The sequence below is a fragment of the Petromyzon marinus genome, chromosome 12, assembly GCF_048934315.1.
Source record: "Petromyzon marinus isolate PM22_M1 ecotype Great Lakes invasive population chromosome 12, UKy_Petmar_22M1.pri1.0, whole genome shotgun sequence".
Classification (NCBI taxonomy): domain Eukaryota; kingdom Metazoa; phylum Chordata; class Hyperoartia; order Petromyzontiformes; family Petromyzontidae; genus Petromyzon; species Petromyzon marinus.
In genome coordinates, this window is record NC_133678.1 from 6,433,505 (window position 1) to 6,454,565 (window position 21,061).

The following is a 21,061-nucleotide window of genomic DNA, read 5'->3' on the forward strand; positions in this document are numbered from 1 at the left end:
TTATGTCTATGTTTATATGTCTGGATGGCTTCATGAACAAATCTTTCATGGTAGCCAGACGGCTTGCAGAGCACCTTGGTCTCGGAGAAAACAATATCATGGGAGCCCACAGCGTTATAGCTGATCATTGCGATAACGCTGTTATAGCAATGATCAGCTGTCTGGCTACCATCAAAGATTTGTTCATGAAGCCATCCAGATATATAAACATAGACATAACTTCAACCGAGAGAACGGATATAAATTGAGCAATCATTGGAAAGATGTTATTAACCATTCACCCCCCCCATACCCTCCCCCTCTCTGACTTATTTAACTGCCCTAACCCTGGTCTTTCCCACTTCAGTAAAAAATTCCTTGCTGTGGTTATCACACCTGATGATGATTGCATGTGTTGCAATCGAAACATCGTGATTCATTTCTATTTTTATTGTTATTTCTTTTTTCACCTACGTGACTTTACCGAAAGAACAAAGAGTATAGATCCGTGCAGTCACGAAAACTTCAAATCTAGTACAGACACTTTGTTCTAGAACAAAGCATTTTGGTATTTAATTTATGCACAGATCGTACAACACAAGCTGGATGCAGCTATATGTTGTCAACATGTATTCAGACGCTGATTAAAGTACGATTCAGAGAGGTTTACACAGATTGCACAATTACGGTGTCAACTTATTGCTGGTATATTTGCCAATGAGAAACAAACACAGCTGGGTATGATTTAGCTTGTTATGTTGCTCTGCGATATGCATATTGCATTTCACATTCGCAACATACTGTTCAGCCAGTGGAAAGGCAATACACTGCTAATAAAAACAGAATTCCATGGAAATATTTAAACAATTTGCAAGCAAAACTTTCACCAATACTTTGCAAGCGGCTCAGGTCAAATGGAAACAAATATAACACAGCAAGGCCGTAGCCATGGAGTCAACATGGTGGGGATGAAATCTTCCAGGGGATCTGGGGGTCCCCCCCTGAAAAAAATCTAAATTTGAAAACAAATTTCCTGCCATTTCCTGCCTAATATATTAAAAAAATTCGCTAACACATAGGATGGACTTTTTATTTCTTTGTAACAATAATGTCTAATAGTGCATTGTATTACATTGCTTTGTTTTTTCTTTTTTACATTTTCTTGTTTCATTGTATGTAACGGCAGAGATTGGGATTAATAAAGTACAACCGTAACCACACTCATATAAAACAGAAATCTATTTTATAGCAATATATTGGGGGGGACATTTTTAGTATATTTGAATATTGGGGGGGATGTGTCCCCCACACTGGACGTGGCTTAAAGGAGGCTTCCTGTCTTCGGGATGCAGGCTATTGAAGCAACCGCCATTTTCAAAAGGGCCAAAATAATCAACTACAAAAAGAGCAGTTGATTCAAATGAGTTTTTCTTGTCAACTAATCAATTTAATGAACTCAATAATGTAATTATTAATCATCCCAGCTCTACAGCACACACCACGTGACAGCGGGTGGCTGTTTTATCACACATATAGCAGCTCCTGTGATAAATAATAAAGACTTCAAGCACTGAGGGGCCCTACTGTTCTCGTTGTGCAGACATCTCTTCTCCCTAACTTACTTTCTCCCACCTAACTCAATTTAAAACAGGGTGCCCAGACCTTGCTCACAACCTTCCTACGGTCATGAAACGTATTAACTAATGTGTCTTGAATAGTGCTGTTTGTGACTGGCCGAGTGGTAGTTTTGGGCACATTGGGGCCTGCGCTTAACGATCATAAAAAAATATAATCCCCAACTCCACCCAAATGCTCCAACCATCAACAAATTCTAAGCATGCAAAACCCCCTTTCATCCCCACCATAGACAAAAAAAACCCAATCTGTTTGGTGAACTATCAAATGATTAATATCACAGCGTGAAAGCTCTCTGTAGTCGGGACCGCCAATATTTTCCTCTTGGCTGTTTTTATTTTTTTAAAGGTTATTTTGAACTTATTTTGAATTGTGTGTGCTGCAACAAAAAAACTTTGTACATGAAAACGATGTAGAAATAATAAATGATAACGCTCATGATGGTAATCGACAGCTTCTAGGCATCCAAAAAATCGCTCTGATCCAACAACAACAAAAAGCTGACAGGTAAACTATAGGGTAATGCAAATTTGCAAAAAAAATATTTGCAGGAGGAATGACCTGTGTTTACTGTTGTCTTAATTTTTTTTCTAGATTTTAGTCTAATTATAAATTGAGTTTGGAAGCAGTCTTTTCATGAAAGTGTTGATGATGAAGATGATATTGAACACCATGCACGGTGCAGAGGCTACTCTTGACAATCTTTAAAAACAGGTAATAAAATACATGTTCAGACATGATGGTGATTATGATGAATAGACATTACCCATGATCGTAACATTCACAAATACAGTATTTTGCGAGTGTACTTGTTTATCCAGATACGTTTTGGTGTTTTGTTTTCTCAACTATAGCCAGACAAATCTAATTGACACATCAATGTTAATTCAATAGAATTAAGATTAATGCAAAGTGGGTAAGTCAGTGCCAAAGGAACAGCCCGATCTGTTTTGTAATGACCCTTTTCCACTGGCACATAGCAACTGTGCTAGTGTGGGCCCTCTCGGTACGGGCTGCTTTCCACTGGCTACTTGCTATTCCGAGCCAGAAATGAAACCTTGCAACTATGGCCTTACAAGATAGAGTAAAACCTTGGATTGCGAGCATAATTCGTTCCGGAAACGTGTTTGTAATCCAAAGCACTCGTATATCAAAGCACTCGCATATCAGTTGTGATCACGTGATGCTCGGCAGTACAAAGCGTATACGTACCGCTCGTATTGCAAGACCTCGCTCGTTTATCAAATTAATATTTATTTAACATTTTTACTCGTCTTGCGAAAACACTCGCAGACCAAGTTACTCGCAATCCAAGGTTTTACTGTATCCGAATCCGGCTCTGACCAAAAGATGGTCAGGCGTGGGGTCAATTATTTTCACCGTATATACTGTAATGCTGTACATACAAACGTATGTACGCTTGCTCACGGGACTGCTGGTGGAAGGGCCTTCACTAGAGGGGCTCTCTAGTGTCCCTCTAGAGCACGGGCCGCAAACTTGCGGCTCTTCAAGGACTGCCTCGTGACCTTTTTGTGGAGCAAATCAACGCCGAGCAAGACAAGACGAGCAACTTGACGGGAAGAATCATGGATGCATGTTGAACTTCTTCCGCGCCGTGCGCAGCCACACGCGCTAATCGCAGGCGCGCAAACGCGACGAACGTGCCACGGTCAACAGCGTGGCACGGTTTACTGCAGTGGCCCAAAACCAAGACGGCCCCAGGCAGGGTTGGGTCTGCAGGCGCACGGCACAGCTCAGCTCGGCTGTGCCGTGGAAAAGAGGTGCAAAGGCTGCACATACACCCGCGTGTTGGGGGGGCCGTGGACACGTTCACGAGCGTGGTTTGTTTACGTTGTGCCCCATGGTAACGGGTAATGGAAACAAATCCACCACCCACAAATTGCTTTTCCAGTCATATCCATACATCGCTGACCTGCCAAAATAAAAGGCACGACTTTTCAGGAGGGTAGCAATCCGTGACGATCACCAACAACAACAACAACAAAAAAGATTTACCACTTCAAATTTCCGCCACCGAAGTTGAACCTTAGAATGGTGTGTAGGAAATTGTATTGATACTTAAATAAACAATTTAAAACGCCTACTGTAAGGGAACAGCACTGAACAAAGAGATGTCTTTTCTAAAACTGTTAGGAGTGAAAAAAATGCAAATACAGTCACTGGTGGTGTGTATGAACATTTGGTCTCCCTTTCTTTTGATTTCGGTGTTATCCTCCCAATTATGTGATCCATCTGGACACCCTTTTTCCCCTTCTGCTCTTTCACTTCTTCTGTCGCCTCCGACCCTTCTCTCTCCATCTCCTTACTGCCCCATAGCTTTCCTGTAAGTAGTACGACTCGGGAAAAACAGCGGGGTTGTTTTTCTCCACATTCTTGCCGATCACCCACAGACTATACTTTTGTCCTGTACTTTTGTTGAACATCAGGAATAATTACGAAATGCAAATATGATTGAAAGTCACAACTATGTAAACAACTGCATTGTTAGCAGCAAACTTTTAAAAGTACATTATAGGTAGTTCTACAAAAAGTCATAAATCTTTGTGGTGCACGGCACTGTTATAGTTGGCACGTGGTGCGAGTTACAATGTTTTCGCCCCACCATTCACCCAGCCCCAAAGCTGTGTCCATTCACTCCAAAGGCATCCCAAGGAAAGATCGGTTGCATTGAATGAACAAGAATACAGAAGGCACTGTAAAGTAAATACACAAATACCATTGATCTTTGTGTTGTGCTTGGCACAACGTTATTGGTACAGCAGGTAGAAGCAGCCAGAGTGTGGTGTGGCATAAGAAAGCATGGCCAGGGGCTGGTTTTAAACACAAAACAAGGAAATGTGAAGATTGAACCAGTATAGCAAGCCCCTAACAGTTGCCAGTGACAACTCTAACAGAGGCTTTCCCATAAATGTTTTTTTAATAATAATCCACTGAACTGTATTGAATGCTTTCCCTTGTACGCCATGTTAGTGTGGCTTGGCATACACCAATTGAATATGATGCCAGCAGCCACAAGACTCAAAGGATCACACCCATGTTTTGCAACTTATATATGTGACTTTTGGATTTTTGTAAGTACTATGCATATAAAGGCTATATATGAGGACATTACACACTCATTTTTATTAATCTGACAAATATGAAATACAGCAGGCAAATACTCAGTTTTTTTTCTAAAGAAATATAGCAAGCTTCAATATGCGTTTTCGCGATTGTGCTGTGCAGCTCTCCGATGTGCCGCGTGCCGTTTGGCGCGATGTCAGACGTTTCGCTCCATGTGCTGAGAGCTTCTTCAAGTAGTAAATGCAGCAAACAGAGCTAATAAATAAATACAGCTAATAAATACCATTGGCTAGGCTACATCAAACACTGGCAGCAGACAGCAATGAATACAATTTAAGGAGAAAGTCAAGTTGGCTCAATCAAGTTCCTGAAAGAAGCTCCCAGCCAGAGCAGTGAAATCACAGACATTGTGCCAAACAACAAGCGGTGCAACAGGAAAATACATCGGTGAGGTGTCCAGACCAACTTCGCTCATCAAACAGCATTAGCAGCTTTGGGTACTTACAAAGTGTTCAGATTTTTTAATCTCTTGAAAGCCCCTGCAGGAATTTCCTTCACTCTGTTGAAGCGCAAATCTCTGGGGGGGGGGGGTGGGGGGGGAGAAAGAAAGTAAGAATAATAAGCATTGACAAGCAAGTATGGACATTGTGACCTTTAATGCAAAATTCCAAATCTAAAGGATATTTTATTCCACAGTACTTCGCAATGTGTCTTTAAAGTGATGCCATTACAATGCGGTGAACTTTAATTTCACCGCAATTCATACACATTGCAAGTGAAAGACAACAATAGCCTAAAACGTGTATGCTTTTTTTTCTTCCCTCAACACATTCATTCCCACGTGTCCCCTTGTGCATGTCGTTTGAACAAAGCAGCACAAGGCCATGCAAGCAGCAAGCAGTTAAAAGGCCACAAAGATTGGAATCAAGGTGACTTTACCAACCCAGGCATAACCGAGGACACAAATACTTCACAAGTCGTGGAATACAAAAAAAATACCAATGCACGAACGATAGCGGCATGCGATAGCAGAACTTTACCAAGTTGTGACTTGTGTCTAACTGGATTTTATCGACAACAGAACAGAGCAACCGTTTATTTTTTTTTGCAAGGTAATTGAATCAATGAAAATTATGTGGCCTGGGTTTGTTGTATGAGTATATATTATTTGAGCATTCTCTTATGAGTTACTGCCCCTTGCTGCCATGGTTCGCACACCGAACCTGAAATCCAGAGATCGCCGGTTCAATTTGATCTCCCAGCACAGCAGTTAAATTGGGCGCACGTCTCAATTCCCCACGCCTCTGCCCACGCAGCGGTATAACGTTTGTACGACCACATTAGCCAACCTGTGGTTGCGTGCAGCAGAGTAAAGTGTGGGTACTTCCACCTCTTTCAGGGCATATGACAAATGTGGAAGAGTAGGCCATATTCTCCCTCGAACTCATTCTAGTGGAGGTCCTTCCACCGACATTGGCATGAGCAAGGAAATTCAGAGCCGCATCTTTACTTTAAACTATCTCAGAATCATGTTCATTAGTCAGGTTAAACAGAGATGCAGTGCGATGTGTAGGCTGCACTTCAGTCAACTCTATTCAAAGTCATCAAAGACATCAAATAATACTCTTTGGTTCTTTCGGTAAAGTCACGTAGGTATAAAATAAAATACCTACTTGACTTTACCGAAAGAACCAAAGATTATGGATTCCTGCAGTCCCGAAAGCTTCAAATCAACATCAAATAATGTTTACGGCATTGATGAAGTGACTGCAGACTTTACGGGGGTGAAAATTCTGTAAGAGGATTTTTTTTTTGTTACGAGCATTACTCAAAGATAACATGCCCTTCAATATGTGAAACCACATGTCTCTGTTTAATCGAATGCTATTATTAAGGCCATTGCTGTATTTTTAGAGGTAAAATACATGATGTTAACCATCAGCTTTAGAAACATCAAGTTTGCAAACAATCAAGCACCACAAATACCACGAGCTCCACACACATTTCCTTCACGGGTTTTTGTTTAATCGAGTGTACACCAAGCACGGAATGGTCAATAACGAAGTATCGAGCAAGTAAACGAGATCGAGGGATTCCGTTTTCAGTGATTAGACTGCAATTGTATAAAAAGGGGGCAACTGATTAAAATTCGCCACGCTCATCGTGAACCTCGACCTATAACAACAACAAAACCTGAATAAGAAGTTTACACTTTTTGGGCAATGGCCATTCTCTGAATAGTCATTAAGCATCATCAGCCATGATCGATCAACTGCTGGATGAATTCAGGTTTTCCCAGAACCGCCGCCACCTCTCATGATCCCGCGATGCAACAATCCACCCAGCAACCTGCACATGAGCTGATTTCATCCTCGGTGAATAACCACGAGCCTCTGATCATCTTTTCTGATGTAGGGCAGTGTTTATAACAAATGCGTTCAGTTTAATTTTAGTTTACTCGTGGCTCAATAATTCATGAGCTATACGAACAAGCTGAATAAACTTTGACCATGAAATAAAATAAAACCCATTTTACCTTCCAATAAGACTGAATTTAAGATGATTGAAGTCACGCTGTGGCATGGTTCCAGCTATTCAATCTTTCTAATTATGTACAGTGTAATTATTCTCCAAATGGTGTTTCACTTTTTATAACGGTAAAAGTTTGCTAAAGGTGCAGCCCTGCAAATGCTTGCTCACGGCACTGCTGGTGAAAGGACCTTCACTCAAGGGGCCTGTAGAGTTCCTCTAAAGCAGGGGTCGGAAACGTGCGACTCTTCAAGGACTGCCACGTGACGATATTTATTAAGGACTAGCTTTCCTACCCGGCTTCGCCCGGGACTTGGATCCACCACGCCCGGCCGCCTTTGTCTCCCCAGTGGCGATGTTCACACACCACACCAGTTATTCGTTTGAGGCTGAGTCGACCTAGGGGAGGCCCAGGACCGGTTCAAATAATCGTCACCGGCAGTGGCCGTAAGCGGGAATCGAACTCGGGTCGCCGGGTTCGTAGCGCGGCGTGCTAACCACTACACTACAATGCGTTACGCTTCCACATGCACGGGTCACATGACAGATTTGACGTCACAGCTCACTTGCCGTGCAAAAAATATATGCATTATTGAGTGTATTTTTGTAACTTTTTGCATGGTGTACAGTCTGGAAAGTACCCACATGGCAAATTTCCAGTTTGTTGTATGTCGGGAAGTACGCTAAACATTTTGAACAGACACACATATTCACAACTTTTGCCTTTTATATATATGGAGATCACCACCGTCTCGTATTCACATGCCATTGCGGCTCTTGAAATAAAGTTTTTACACGCTTTCTATTAACTCACTGTCTGTTGTTGTCGTATCCTCAAATCTTGTAACTCAATTTTAACCCATTTCCCAATGTGGTATCGACTGCAAACTTGGTATACTTATGTCATACTGATGACAATACTATATTCTATCATAAAAAAATAAAAACATATTTAAAAAAAAACATTTTTTCTAAGCTATGTTTCGACTTGGGTCTAATTGTTCACGGTAAACTGACGTTGACCGTAAATGACCACGGGTCCTTACATTATGGAAAGCTTCGGGGCCACTTCCTGAAGTCGTGGAGTTCTGCCATTACTAGTACGGTACATTTCATGAAAGCGTGTTTTTTTTTGTTTTTTATATTACTTATTTTTTCCGAATTAGAAAACAATGGCTCTTCTTGTTAGTTTGGTTGGCGACCTCTGCTCTCGATAGTATTCACCGACTCCTCCATGCTGGAAAGAGGTCTTTGAAGAGGTGGAAGTACCCAGACTTTTACCCCGTCACACACAACCTGCTTATTAACTAATCGCAGTATAACCACTTTTACCGCTGGAGGTGGGAGGATTTAAGATAATTGCCCATTGTTTCAACTGCAGCGCAAAGAGACCAAATCAAACCAGGATCCTCTTGATTCCAAGTGCAATGCACGGACTATTGCCCAACGGCAGCACCCCCAAAACGTAAATATAACCTCTTTGAAGGAAGCTAATCCTAAGGTTTAGTTGCTAGACCTTGATAGACCTGGTCCCTCTGCCCGGTGGTGTACAGTGCACGTGCAACCTCAAAGTCCAGGGTTTGGTTTTCCTGTTTTTCACATTCGTGACAGGTCCTGAGAATATAATATCCCATTAGGCATTGCAACCGCATAGTCCTCGTTACACATGGGAATGGGCTGTGTGAAGGATGTCTTGCAAAATAGGTAATAACAGTCATACATTACTCCTTTGCGTTATATACTAATGAGAACATTCCCTCGATTATACATACTTTATGCTCACCTCAAAATGGCTTCTGACACATATAAGAAATTTATTTTGTAGATTATTAGTTTGAAAAGTTAGCTGTCAAAAGATGAGGGGTTTTTTCGTAATATTTTTTTACTAGTTTAATTAATCCCATGTAGGGATACATGACTGTAAATGTCAAAGAAGCAGTCAAATCAATTTTAGAATTGCTTCATAAGTTTGGAATGAATTAAAGATTTTAATTTACCTTTAATGCGGAAAAATATTTCCATATTATTAGTAGAGACAAGGCTTCAAACTAAGCCTAGGATGAAGATGGTTGAACTTTTTTTTAAATCACCTTACCCTCAAAATGTCTTGACCACACCACATACATTCTGTTTGAACTCAATGTTACTTTGCCAGAAAAAAGGTCCAATCGATATAACTGCTCAACCCGACATATTAACACGTTATACTTGCATTGCCCTTGTAGTAGTGTTCGCCTTTTGGCATTCTCTGGTCTAACACTGGTGAGATAAGGCCATAAAGAAGTCTGTCTCTGGTGTAGGCCAATACGTTACAAAGACAATGCCAATATATTACCAGAGCGTGTATTGTTTGCATGTTTTGCCACAGGTATGTGTGGTTAATGCAGATGTGATGCCTTACAATAGGTATTTATTTGGTGTTTGATTGCCACAAAGGGTGAAGCCTATTATTATTTCATTATTTTTTATTCTGGAAAAAAGATCCCATAGATGTTACTTGGCTCTTTGCTATTCGTACAGCATTCACACATATCCACTCAATAAAAGTGTCAACTCTTTACAAGACGAAAATCCTTTGCAGTTTCCATTTTTCACCGTTGTGCAGACTGTAACCCATTCATGTATTGTCTCTCACACTTTGATAGTGGAATTACGCTGGCATAGCACAACCTCCGAGTCTTAACGTATTCCAAGTTCAAATACTTCCCACAAAAAATGAAACTGTCAATTAGGGTTTTTGTTCATTTAAATACACGCTTGGCTGGCACTCGGGGATACACATGGGGCATCGTCTATATAACGCATGCCGAGTGAAATTACACGTTTCATTCGGCATTTAAAATGCAATGTTTTCGATTTCCACAAATATTTGTGGTCAAAGTTGCAAAACGGGATGGGCGATAACACATACTCAATGAAAACAAGAACACATGCACGTGATGGAATAAGTGCCAGCATCACTGTAAGCATTACTGACAAACATGATATATTTTGCCACAGTGCTATGTCATGCAATCCACAGGGACTTAGTAATCACCGCTATTTTTTAGTTGTTTCAACATAATTCATGGCGAAGGCTAACATCATCGACGAGCTGAGGCTAAATGTCAATAGCTTCAATACCAATATTGTGTTTTCATATATAATTAATTCATGGCCAAGGCTAACATCAGTGACGAGTGATATCTAGACCAGTCCTGCACATCCTCTGTCACCAACCTACGTGGTGAAGTATAGGCAAACAATCTCATCGACTAGCACATGGGATGGCCTTCATGCAACAGCGAGGCTGACAATGGACTTCACGTTTTTCTGTCTTGTTATGCACGTATTTTATTTCACAAACAAATGTAACTGCTACGTTGGCAAAATCACGCAACGTAATTTTAGTCGAGAATGTGGTTTATTTGGAGTACTTAGGTCACATTTCATGGCTCTGTAAGATTCCAAGGCAAAGCGTCACATTCCACTTTTCTTACTGCCAGCAGGTGGCTGGCAGGCAATGAACAGTAATCAATTATTAAACGTATGGAGGAAATAAAAAGTATATACAAGCATTAAATAACAGCCTACACGTTTGAAACTGATTATTCGATGATGCTGCACATGGGAAGTGAAGCACAAGCACATTTAACAACAAAACTCACACTCGTCAAACAACGCTGCTTTAAAGTAAGAAAACATGCAATAAGTGCTTTTAAGAAGGGCCATTGACCATAACGTCGCTGATTATATATTTTTCATTCTTTTATTTTTACACATTTTTTATTGTTGAATACCTAATTAATTACAATTCCCAAGCCACATTTTTTTAATATTTCAATTCATTTACCTACTCATCTACTAATAGAATTTCCCCCCTAAAGGATACACTTTTTGTAATTAAAAAAGCAATGTAATAAACGTGAGTACTACTATAGTGATGTCAGTAAACATGTCTTTTTATGAATAATGAAGGCAAAATGTACACGTAATATGGATTACTTATTTTGGGCTGGTTGATATCATGCCTGCCTGTACTGTAAATAAAAACTGCATCTCTACAACATTATCTTGCGATCATTGCGTTACGTAATTTACCAAAGGTGTAATCTGGTACCACAAGTTGTCCAGACCGATAATTTCCAAGCCAGGTGGAACTAGCTAATCTGTTTCAATTTTCCCCACACTATTTTTCTTTTAAACTGCTCTCCCGTTTAGACTAATTTTAACTGCTTGCAATTACAACATGCGGGCTAATGGAAAAACACCACGAGGCATGTGCAGTTTTGTTCAGAAAGCAGCTTTAAGCATTGACGCAATTAAAGTTGCTTTCGTAAGTAAGCCGTTAAAATGGTAACGCTCCGAAAACACATATCAATCAGTACACCTGTTTCTGCTCTCCTTACAATTGGATTTTCCCTTTGCCAAAAGCTGCTTTTTAACCATGATCCTTCAAGCAAATGCCACAGCACATGCTGCACAGCAACGCCATAAAAAAGTAGCCACAATTCCATCAATTATTCTGACGGGCAATCACGCCCTGCTCTTTCCATTCATAACCTTACAATTTCCCGTGAATAGAAATTTCACATGCACCGGAGGGCCATTGGTAAATATTGCATGTTGTGTTCAACTCCATACGGCTACTTTCTTTCAAAGTAACTTGGAAAACATGGGGAAAAAAAGACGTCGAAAGGAAATGGACAGCTGCCGATATTTTGCCCACCAAATGCAGCCTTACCTTTTTAAAACAATCGTTTTCTTTGAAGTATGAGAATGATTGTATATCATGCATATTTACATTAAGGGTGAGGATTTCCATTTACCGGGCACTTTAGGAAAGACGGGGGGGGTGGGGTTATGCATTGAATAATGAACATGGGAATGGCACTACAGACAAAATAGAAAAAGTTGACCCAAACACACACAAATCGCAATATTGTAACCAGTGAAAAATGGAGTATTACAACGTTCAAATAAAAGTCTGGCAGCAGGACAGAAACATGTTTTTGCCTGCCCATTTCATCGTACAGGCATCCCCAAAAAAAACATTCCATCCATCTTCAACAAACCCCAGTCCGCACAGCTGCAATGTAGTAACAGCAGCAGTGCTCAGGATATTCACCTGTGATTGTATTTTTAAAAAAAAATTCCTCCCCAATCTTCCGCTCAACGTAAAGCAGTCACGTTGCTTTATAATCTAGCATTCACTCACGTCACTCACTCACTGGCGGTCAGTCATGTTATTATAACGCTTCTATCCCTAATACCATGGCTACTATTCCAATAAAGTCCACTCAATGATCCATCTACCAACATGATGGACAAGACTGACTTTTGCCGTCATCCATACCATGTTCAACTACCACACCGCAACCCAACATGCCGCTCTTTGCGATTCTTTCCTCGCACAGGCACGGCTTTGGAATTGCCTTCCAACGTCTTATTTTTTTCCCAAGTTATTGTAGCCTTGCTCAATTCAAGAAATATGAATGCTTTTCTCTTACACCCTAAACTTGTGCTGTTTGTTGTTGACCGCGTTGAGTGTTTTTTTTAAGCCTTTGGCGCTGTGCAAAGCAATCATGTGAAATTAAATGAAAAAACTCGAGTCGCATTCTGAATATAACTTTAGTGCCAGGTTTGTAAATTTCCCAGGTGTAGCGATAAACACCGTGATCAAACAGCAATGTCACCTACCTATTAGGAGACCGACAGATTGGGCTGATTTGAATGAGATTATAATCTACAGCATATACGAACGTTCAAGGCACCCCTGGCAACAAGAATTTTCAAATTAGTAGTGGAGCACACTGTAAGTATGCACCTTGCAAAGATATTGTTTTGTGGGTTTAAAGCAGAATATTCTTTAGCCTAACTGGAGCACAACATTATCAAACCGCAATCCTAATATGTTTACACTTGAATTCATTAGAACATGTTTGGCATTACTTTTCTCTTTCTTTCGAAACAGACAAATATGCAAGCGTTTGCCAATGCCATCTGTTGTACATGTCAGTAAACAACTGCTTGGGAAGTCAAAATATAACTTCAATAGAAATGTTTAATTGTAACAATTTGCATGTGGTCTGACCCAGCGGGCAAGTTACCACATGCCTTTCCACATAACATTCCTCATTATTAAATGTATTCCAACAAACATTGTTAAACTATTTGTCTTTTGTCAACGTGACACTTTTTTACTGATTGGCCGCGTCGGGTGGTGGAGGGTTACGACACATTTATAAATAACGCGATCTAACCCAAAAACTTTTATTATGAAACATTGTTTAAATTTATTTCGTTTTAAAAATAATATCAACGATTCATATGCAGGTCTGACTATTTACAATTTCTCTAAAACTAAGAATGTTTGCAGCTTCTACAAAGTTAATGATAAACAGATTATATAGTATGGAACGGCATTGACCAAAACATATATTCAGATATTTTAATGCATTTTTTCCTCAATACTGTTTTATACTTTTTAAATGAGCTTGCTGAATAGACACATTACTGTGAGAATACTATATTGTTTCCATGCATAGCATTTGTCAGGGTGGCATTAAATCCATGGAAAAATTATAATGGGGTTAGATCAGGCTTTGGTAAAAATGTAAAACACATGTGCTACGTGCTGTGAAAAGGCACACAGCACAAAAAACAGTCAAATCTGACCTCTGTAAAGGTCAAATGAATATACTGATCATACATTACGAGTAAACATTAAATTAAACATATCCATCATTAAAATAATCATACCCTTATGCATCAAATAGACAAGCACCAAATTAGCTGCGTAAGAAATTATTTTTGGAAAATATGAAAATAATTACACGCAACATCTATATCGTGACAATGCATTAGAATAACATTACCTGATACGGTAGTTGTACATGAATATATATATCAGCAGGTCTATTATTAAATAAAGTGTGGAACGGGCGGTCTCAACATTACTATTTAATCTGCCCCAGATCTTGCACTGGAACCTGCTGAGCACCCATGTCTAACGGTGCTGGCGAGACCAAACACAAAAAGCGACGTGTGTACGTTTATCATCTTTGAGGTCCGATTGAGTGGCCACGGGAGGCAAGCGCAGGCCCTGGAGATTAAAGAGTCGCAGCGGTTGGGTGGGGCTCCCACAGCTCACCTCTCATTTCCTCCTCCTACCACCTGGTGTCTATATTTGATTTATGAAATTTAAATATCCAATCAGCAGCAATTGATGTTATATTAGATGTTTTGTATTTTCACAACAAAAAAATCCACCAAGCTTTGAAAATAATATACAAATTACGCAACTGTATATATGTTTTATTACCCATAAAAATTTTAGCCAAATTGTGCTATCGGCATTATGTCACGACAAAAACACACACACCCGATGTCAGAGAACTTGCCCATAGAAGCATATATCACAGAGCTAGTGTACAGTCCCTTAAAGTGACCTCTGATCCACACTTGGGGCAGAACGTCCCCCAGCTGCTCTGCTTACAGAGAGGAATGTTCAACGCATAACAGTCAAATACATGTTTTATTCAGACAAATTAGGTGAGAACACCAACTTGCAACACTTCAGAACCTGGTTTAATAAAGGATGACTTCCTGAGTTTGAATCCAGGATTTCAGTGCTGCCAGCTCAGAATTCTAACCCCTTGACATCTAAATATATACAGTAGGACTTCAAAAATATGCGAATTCCTGTAATTCGTGGAGTATTTGTATTCCGTGACTCCTGCCATAATCCGTGGGGACATTGATCCTGAAACCTGCAAAAAAAATCACGGATTTCTGGATCTCTTCTGAGCGTGGCTCATTCCTCCCATAATTCGACACATACTGCATTGGTGCGAAATATTTTCCGCACAATACGGGACAACCTACAAGGTAAGCCTTGGATTAGAAGATCCGTGATAGGGTTCCCCAATATCATCATGGACTATTGGTGTCCTACTGTGCAATGACTTTCACCTGCTCATCAACTATCATCGCCAAATATATTAGTACAATACTGATGTCCCCTTAAGTATTTAATGACAGTATAGAGCACATAATAACAATGCAAAAGAGCCAAGGCTAAAACAGTGTTGACCTGTCAACGTTCATGATATTGCCAAGTTACTAGGCTCCACCAGACTTCACCTCTGCCAGGGAAAGCCATTATAACCTTAATCACTGCAAAATGGACTCTCGAGAAACATCTTTCAAACAGAGTGCTCGGTATTTTTACAGTTGTGATGGTAAAGGGGTATAGCCACAAAACCGCTTCGTGGTATTTAATTCTGTTATTGGACACTTACAAAAATTAAAGCGAAGATATATATATATTTTTTTAAGTTAGGGTGAAAGCCATCTCATCAGCATCATCATCATCATCCATGCTCAATGCACTGCTAGAGGAAAGCCGTTGTCATCTGTCACAATCCTAGGATTTGTAACAATTCTCCCAGCAACTACACACGAGCAGCTTTCACCCAGCCACCCCCACCGCCCTCATCTCCTCAGTGGGTACACTGTCGAATGTCTTCCATTGCTTGGCTGCCATCCCCGTCACTATTCTTGTGCGGGAATAAATGTTGTGTTTACACGTTCGACGCAAAAGTCACGAGATGGTTAGGGGCCATCCATAAATGACGTCACGCGATTTTAGACGATTTTTTACCCCCCCCCCCTCGTCACACGGCGTCACAAAAAGTCAGACCCTCCCCTCAAATATGACGTCACAAAGCTCTGCCCCCCCCCCCCAAACCATATTTCCATTTTGAAAATAAAACATGCTTCAAGTCGCTTTAAACTATTGTCATTGTAGTGCGTATTTAATGTGGCGCTGCACTCTGGCGTTGTAGGAGTGTTGTTATAACAAATAGTGTTGTTATAACAATTCTATATTTATATAAAGTTGCGCATTTTGATGTGACGTCACATTTCTCAAACCCCCCTCCCTCGTCACACATCGTCACAAAAATCTGACACCCCCCCCCCCCCCCCCCCAGGTGCGTGACGTCATTTATGAACGGCCCCATTCATTCGTAATTTTTATTTCAGTCATCTGATGTGCATTCGTGTTAAGAGACAAAACATGACAGGTTAAACATATAAAAAATATATTAACTACCTTAGAGGAGGTGTATACAGTCACCTGTGTACGAACTGTCTCGATATCGTGCACACACATACGAAAGTATATTAATATGCGTCATTAGACATTGTTTGTCCAATGCTGGGTGAAGACTTCCCCATAACATCGCCAGCCTTCGCGCTTCTATGATGCCACAATCCGTCTAAACTCCTCCGCAATAATGTATTTAATCGTTCCATCTCCACAGCGGGTATTCTCTTGGGCACATTCTCTCTCGCTGCTGCCATTTCATTATTGAGCTTGACAAATCACAAGAAGGGATGATGGTCCGTGGTTGAGACCGGTCATATTTATATATTACAAAGCACAAACGAGGTAAAGTTTCCCCATTGGGCATTGCCTGAATGGACCACGCGTTTAAAATTACCATGTGCGATTGTTGGGGCAATAAAACAAAAAAAACTCAGCCAACGCGAGTTTCACCAAGGCATTCACACGCATAACTGTGATGAACCCCAACACACAGACTTCCATTGTTTATATTGCAAACTTAATTAGCAACATACAGGTCCAATTATTTTCTCAATCAGTCTCCCCACACAATATTGGCTTCAAAAGGTCAAGTCCGGAAAAAATGTCAACGGCTGTACAAGCGTTAACACATGTGTGTGTATATATTTAAAACAAAAAACATGCAATATGTTTGCAAGGTTAGCACAAGTAAGCAAGTGCTACAATTGCAAATGTGTCGCAGAGAGTTTGAAAGTGTTTTATTTTTTTTATACTTTAAGAGGAAGCGCTGAAAAAAGATACTTAAACCTATGAAAACAGCGTGCGGTTCTCAAGTATCACATATTCCATTGAAAGTTTCTTGGTAAAATAATATCAAATGCCAGACTGACGTAATTACATTTTTTTTTCAGTTGTGGCCTTTACTGCTGCCTTACAAAAATATACTGACGTAACTTTATTACAATTTATTTACAAAGAAAATAACCACCACTGGCATCCATTTACAGAAGTAAAAACTCACGTCACTGGAAGCAGTAGCAAAATCCGTATTGTAAAGGTTAAAGAATACAGAATTGCTTATGTTCAGTAATAAAAATGGGTCGGAGCACCCCGGAACGCCGTTGTAGGAGTGAAAATGTGGACCCGACTGGGTCTGTCTATCACAGCTAGACTAACAAAGACCCTACAGACACGCTCGGAGACCCGCAGACCTGCACAGAGACCCACATACACACCCATATACCCACAGACAAACACAGAGACCCACAGACACGGTCACAGGCCAAACGACACGGTCAGAGACCAAAAGACACGCTCAGAGACCCACAAATTCACAGAGACCCGCAGACGTACACAGAGACCCACACACGGAGCGAAGCTCCCCCTCCTCCTCCTCCTGAGATTTAGTCTGCGGTCTAGGTCCAGTGGGGGTGGAGAGAATAATTTATTAGTTCCTCCAGTAAAATTCTGCCCATTTCCAGCCCTGCTGATGTTCTTCCCTGCCATGGGCAATATAAGGAGCCAAGAATACTAAGCACCTGCAATGATGGTTGTTTACATAAACAAGGTGACATGCGAGGCTTACTCTCATGCGCTGATTGCAGAGTTAGTCGAAAGAAGTATGCTCCGTGACCCCATATGGAATACAGTTTTGATATGAATGTGGAATCTTTTATGATTTCCCAAGCATTGGAAAATGTCAAGCACAGTGGTGACTTCTTATGACGTCCCCTCGTCACACAGTTAGGACAACTATATTTATTCAGCTGCAGTGGAAAATGTTTCACAATTTAAATGCCGAGTCTATACAGTAAATTAAATTAATCGCCCCGCACTTATTTAATTAATTAAAATAAAACATCTGAAATAACTCCCATGCTACAGCCCACCCAAGTGCAAACTATATACAGTACCCATGGAAACTTCTAAATACTGCTAGTCCACGTTTCACGTTAAAGTGGGGAAACGATTATTGGGTAGAAAGTAGCAAAGTATGTACGGGATTTTGTCAATCCAATGCTGGATGAGGATCACCCCATGCTTTGCTGGCCATGACTATTATTTGGTTACCCATCCAAGCACTATCCAAGCCAAATTATATTCTACTTCCATGATCGGTCACGTTGCAGATGACATTGGGTCACAGGCATCGCCAAATTTAATGCAGCCTAATTAACAATGACACTTTTGTACATCCATTTTTTGTAATGCAAAGCAGGCCTTTTACGTAATGAGTTATATCTTCCGTTATCGTTTCTCAAACAGTGAAGCACGCTTGAAATTACCTTGAGAGAGTAAAAGTAGGACACGTGGATTAGAGAATATAGGCAGGTTAATGACATCAAACTGTTATATATAAAAAAAGTAAATGGGTTTTAGTAGGACACGTCGTGGCTAGAAGGGATGAAGACAGATGATCAAGAATAATGAACGCACCCAAGATGATATGGAGCACAGTAATCAGATATTGTGCAGTCGATTGGTGAACTGTCATAATTGCAGGATCGCGCGAGATGGAAGCAAATTGGAGGGGCCTTCGTCATCCAGCAGCGGACTGATCATGACTGTGCCTTAAGTGCTGATTTCCGTGGCCACGAAATCGTGTTTTTGTTTTGACTCACTAAACATAGCTTATAATCCTTTACTGCATCTCTCCCTTTTAGGCATTGTGTGAGCCATTATTTCCCCTTCCTAAGCTCCGTGTTCTCATTGTTGTCCTTCTTTTACAAATCTCTCTCGCTCCCTCTCGCTCTCTCTGCTCTCCTGGTGGCAAATGTGTTTGTACGAGTGACCTCTTTGTTAGCCAGAAACCGAACGCGTGTACTCGATTGACGCGCGGCTCTCGTTTTCAACACGTCTTTGTGCGAGGTGGCTTTCATCCGTATCAGCTGGGACGATGCAAGCGAGTGCGCCCGCGCGCACTTGCACAATCCAAAGAGCGCAATAGCGGCGAGCTGCAACTGCGGTGCCATGGGTGTTGCGATGGGTCCTTTTGTGCTGCACCGCCGACAGTAGCAATAGTACATCAATAGCAGTGACCTGCGGTATGGCAATAACCTTATTCAAGCACGGTAACGCGATGGAGCTGAATCAATGCGCCCCCCCCCCGCCGCCCCCCCTAATCGTGCCGCACCATCTCCCGATGCAAAAACAAAGAATTTCGCGATATTTGACGACGTTGATTGATCTCAGTGCTGGAACAACCCATGTGTCCTATGATGAAGGGGCCGTCGCCCGAAACGTCACCTCGCACATCAGTGTCCTTTTAAGCCAGCGAGTGCTGTTGGTGTACAAGTTTGAGCTGGGAGTTTTGTCAGCGGTGCACCAATTCAGCTGCACGGCACGTGATGATTGTGAATCTAAGCGCTTGCCGCACGACCCTGTAGCGCAGTGACAATGGTCCTGCAGGCACGCGTGATTGAATGTGATGCGAATCAAAAAGCCAACGCGTCTGTGATGTGCGCCGAGTCGGTGTGCATCTGTGCAGCAGTTTGGAGGAGAGAGGCGCATGGCTTGTGGTGGTGGTGATGGTGGTTAGTGGGTCTGGGTTTTGCCGGCAGACAGGGAAACAACTCACAGGATGGTGGTCTGTGGAGCCACTCCGACGGGTATGGTCTCGAGCATGAGGTGCATGCACCTCACCGTCGTTCGGAAACAGAGGCAGCGGCTCGGGCAACCCTGCACGCCGGTGCTTTGCAGGACGAAGACGGCCAACAGCAGACCGAGCAGGAGACTCCGGACGGCCCCCCATTGAGGACACATTGCTGCCCCGTCCTTATCGCCCCCCCACCCCTTCTCCCCTTACGCCTCTCCTTCTCTTTCACTCCCGACTCCTCTCTGCTCCGTATTCAATCAAGAACCCCGCTTCCCCCCACCCACCCAGCCGCCACCACCCCGGCCACACCGTGGTGGAGGATTTCCAATGGACCCCCACCCCCCTACCGTACAAAGTGGTTGGTCGTTTGGAGAAGGAAGCAGGGTTTTCACAACAACCTAAAAGTATCCCTCTTTCTTCAATGGCAACTCCAAAAAAAGTTAACTCCGGTCGAAACTCGAGAGACAGAGAGAGACTCCGCCTTTAGTCCCGCCCCAACAGAGCCATTGCCCCGCCCGTGCCCATTCAGGATGCAGGAGTCGTCATCGTATGGCAGTGACTCACAAAGGGACCCAAGACAAAATTGTTTAAGGCTTTGCCTCCACACACCCCCCCCCCCTCTTTTATACTCGGTCTAAAACAAGTGGGTTCTTGTTAACTCATGCCGTAGCCTTTGCACCCCTTTGGTTCTCAATCGTACAAAAAAAAGTTAATAAATATAAACTTGATTTGAATAAATATAGGTTTGATGAAACGTGCATTTCTAAAAAAAAAAAATCTGGCATGTCTTGCACCTCCAGAAAGGGCATCTCGCACCCACAGGGGGTGCGTGCACCCCAGGTAATAAAAAAAAAACACTGGTCGAATATATGAAAACATAAAATGTTATTTTAGTCCAAACAACGTATTGGCTATATTCTTGGTTCTTTCGGTAAATTCACGTAGATAGAAAACTAAAAAATATATTTTTTTTAATAAAAATATTATTTTCAATTTATTACTTGTGTTTATTTTTATTTTCATTGTATTTATTTTTAGTTTTCTATCTACGTGACTTTACCGAAAGAACCAAGAATATGAATTCCTGCAGTCACGAAAGTTTTAAGTCAAAATTCAACGTATTGGCTTTCGCGGTTGCAGACCAATACTATCGAGTGGCATTTGTT

The 21,061-nt window shown here is 41.4% G+C and overlaps 1 protein-coding gene across 2 annotated transcripts in view; it reads right to left on the minus strand.

The window, feature by feature from the left end:
• The window catches only part of LOC116941631 (peroxidasin homolog), a 64,886-nt gene extending 44,535 nt beyond the window's left edge, over positions 1–20,351 (minus strand). For both annotated transcript variants that reach the window (XM_032952898.2, XM_032952897.2), the window contains exons 1-2: positions 19,878–20,351; positions 5,204–5,275 (exon numbers count right to left, since the gene is read on the minus strand). In XM_032952898.2, the coding sequence (XP_032808789.1) occupies positions 5,204–5,275; positions 19,878–20,062 (257 nt within the window). In that variant the 5' untranslated portion in view covers positions 20,063–20,351. The remainder of the gene's footprint in view (positions 1–5,203; positions 5,276–19,877) is intronic.
• Between the last annotated feature and the right edge of the window lie 710 nt (positions 20,352–21,061).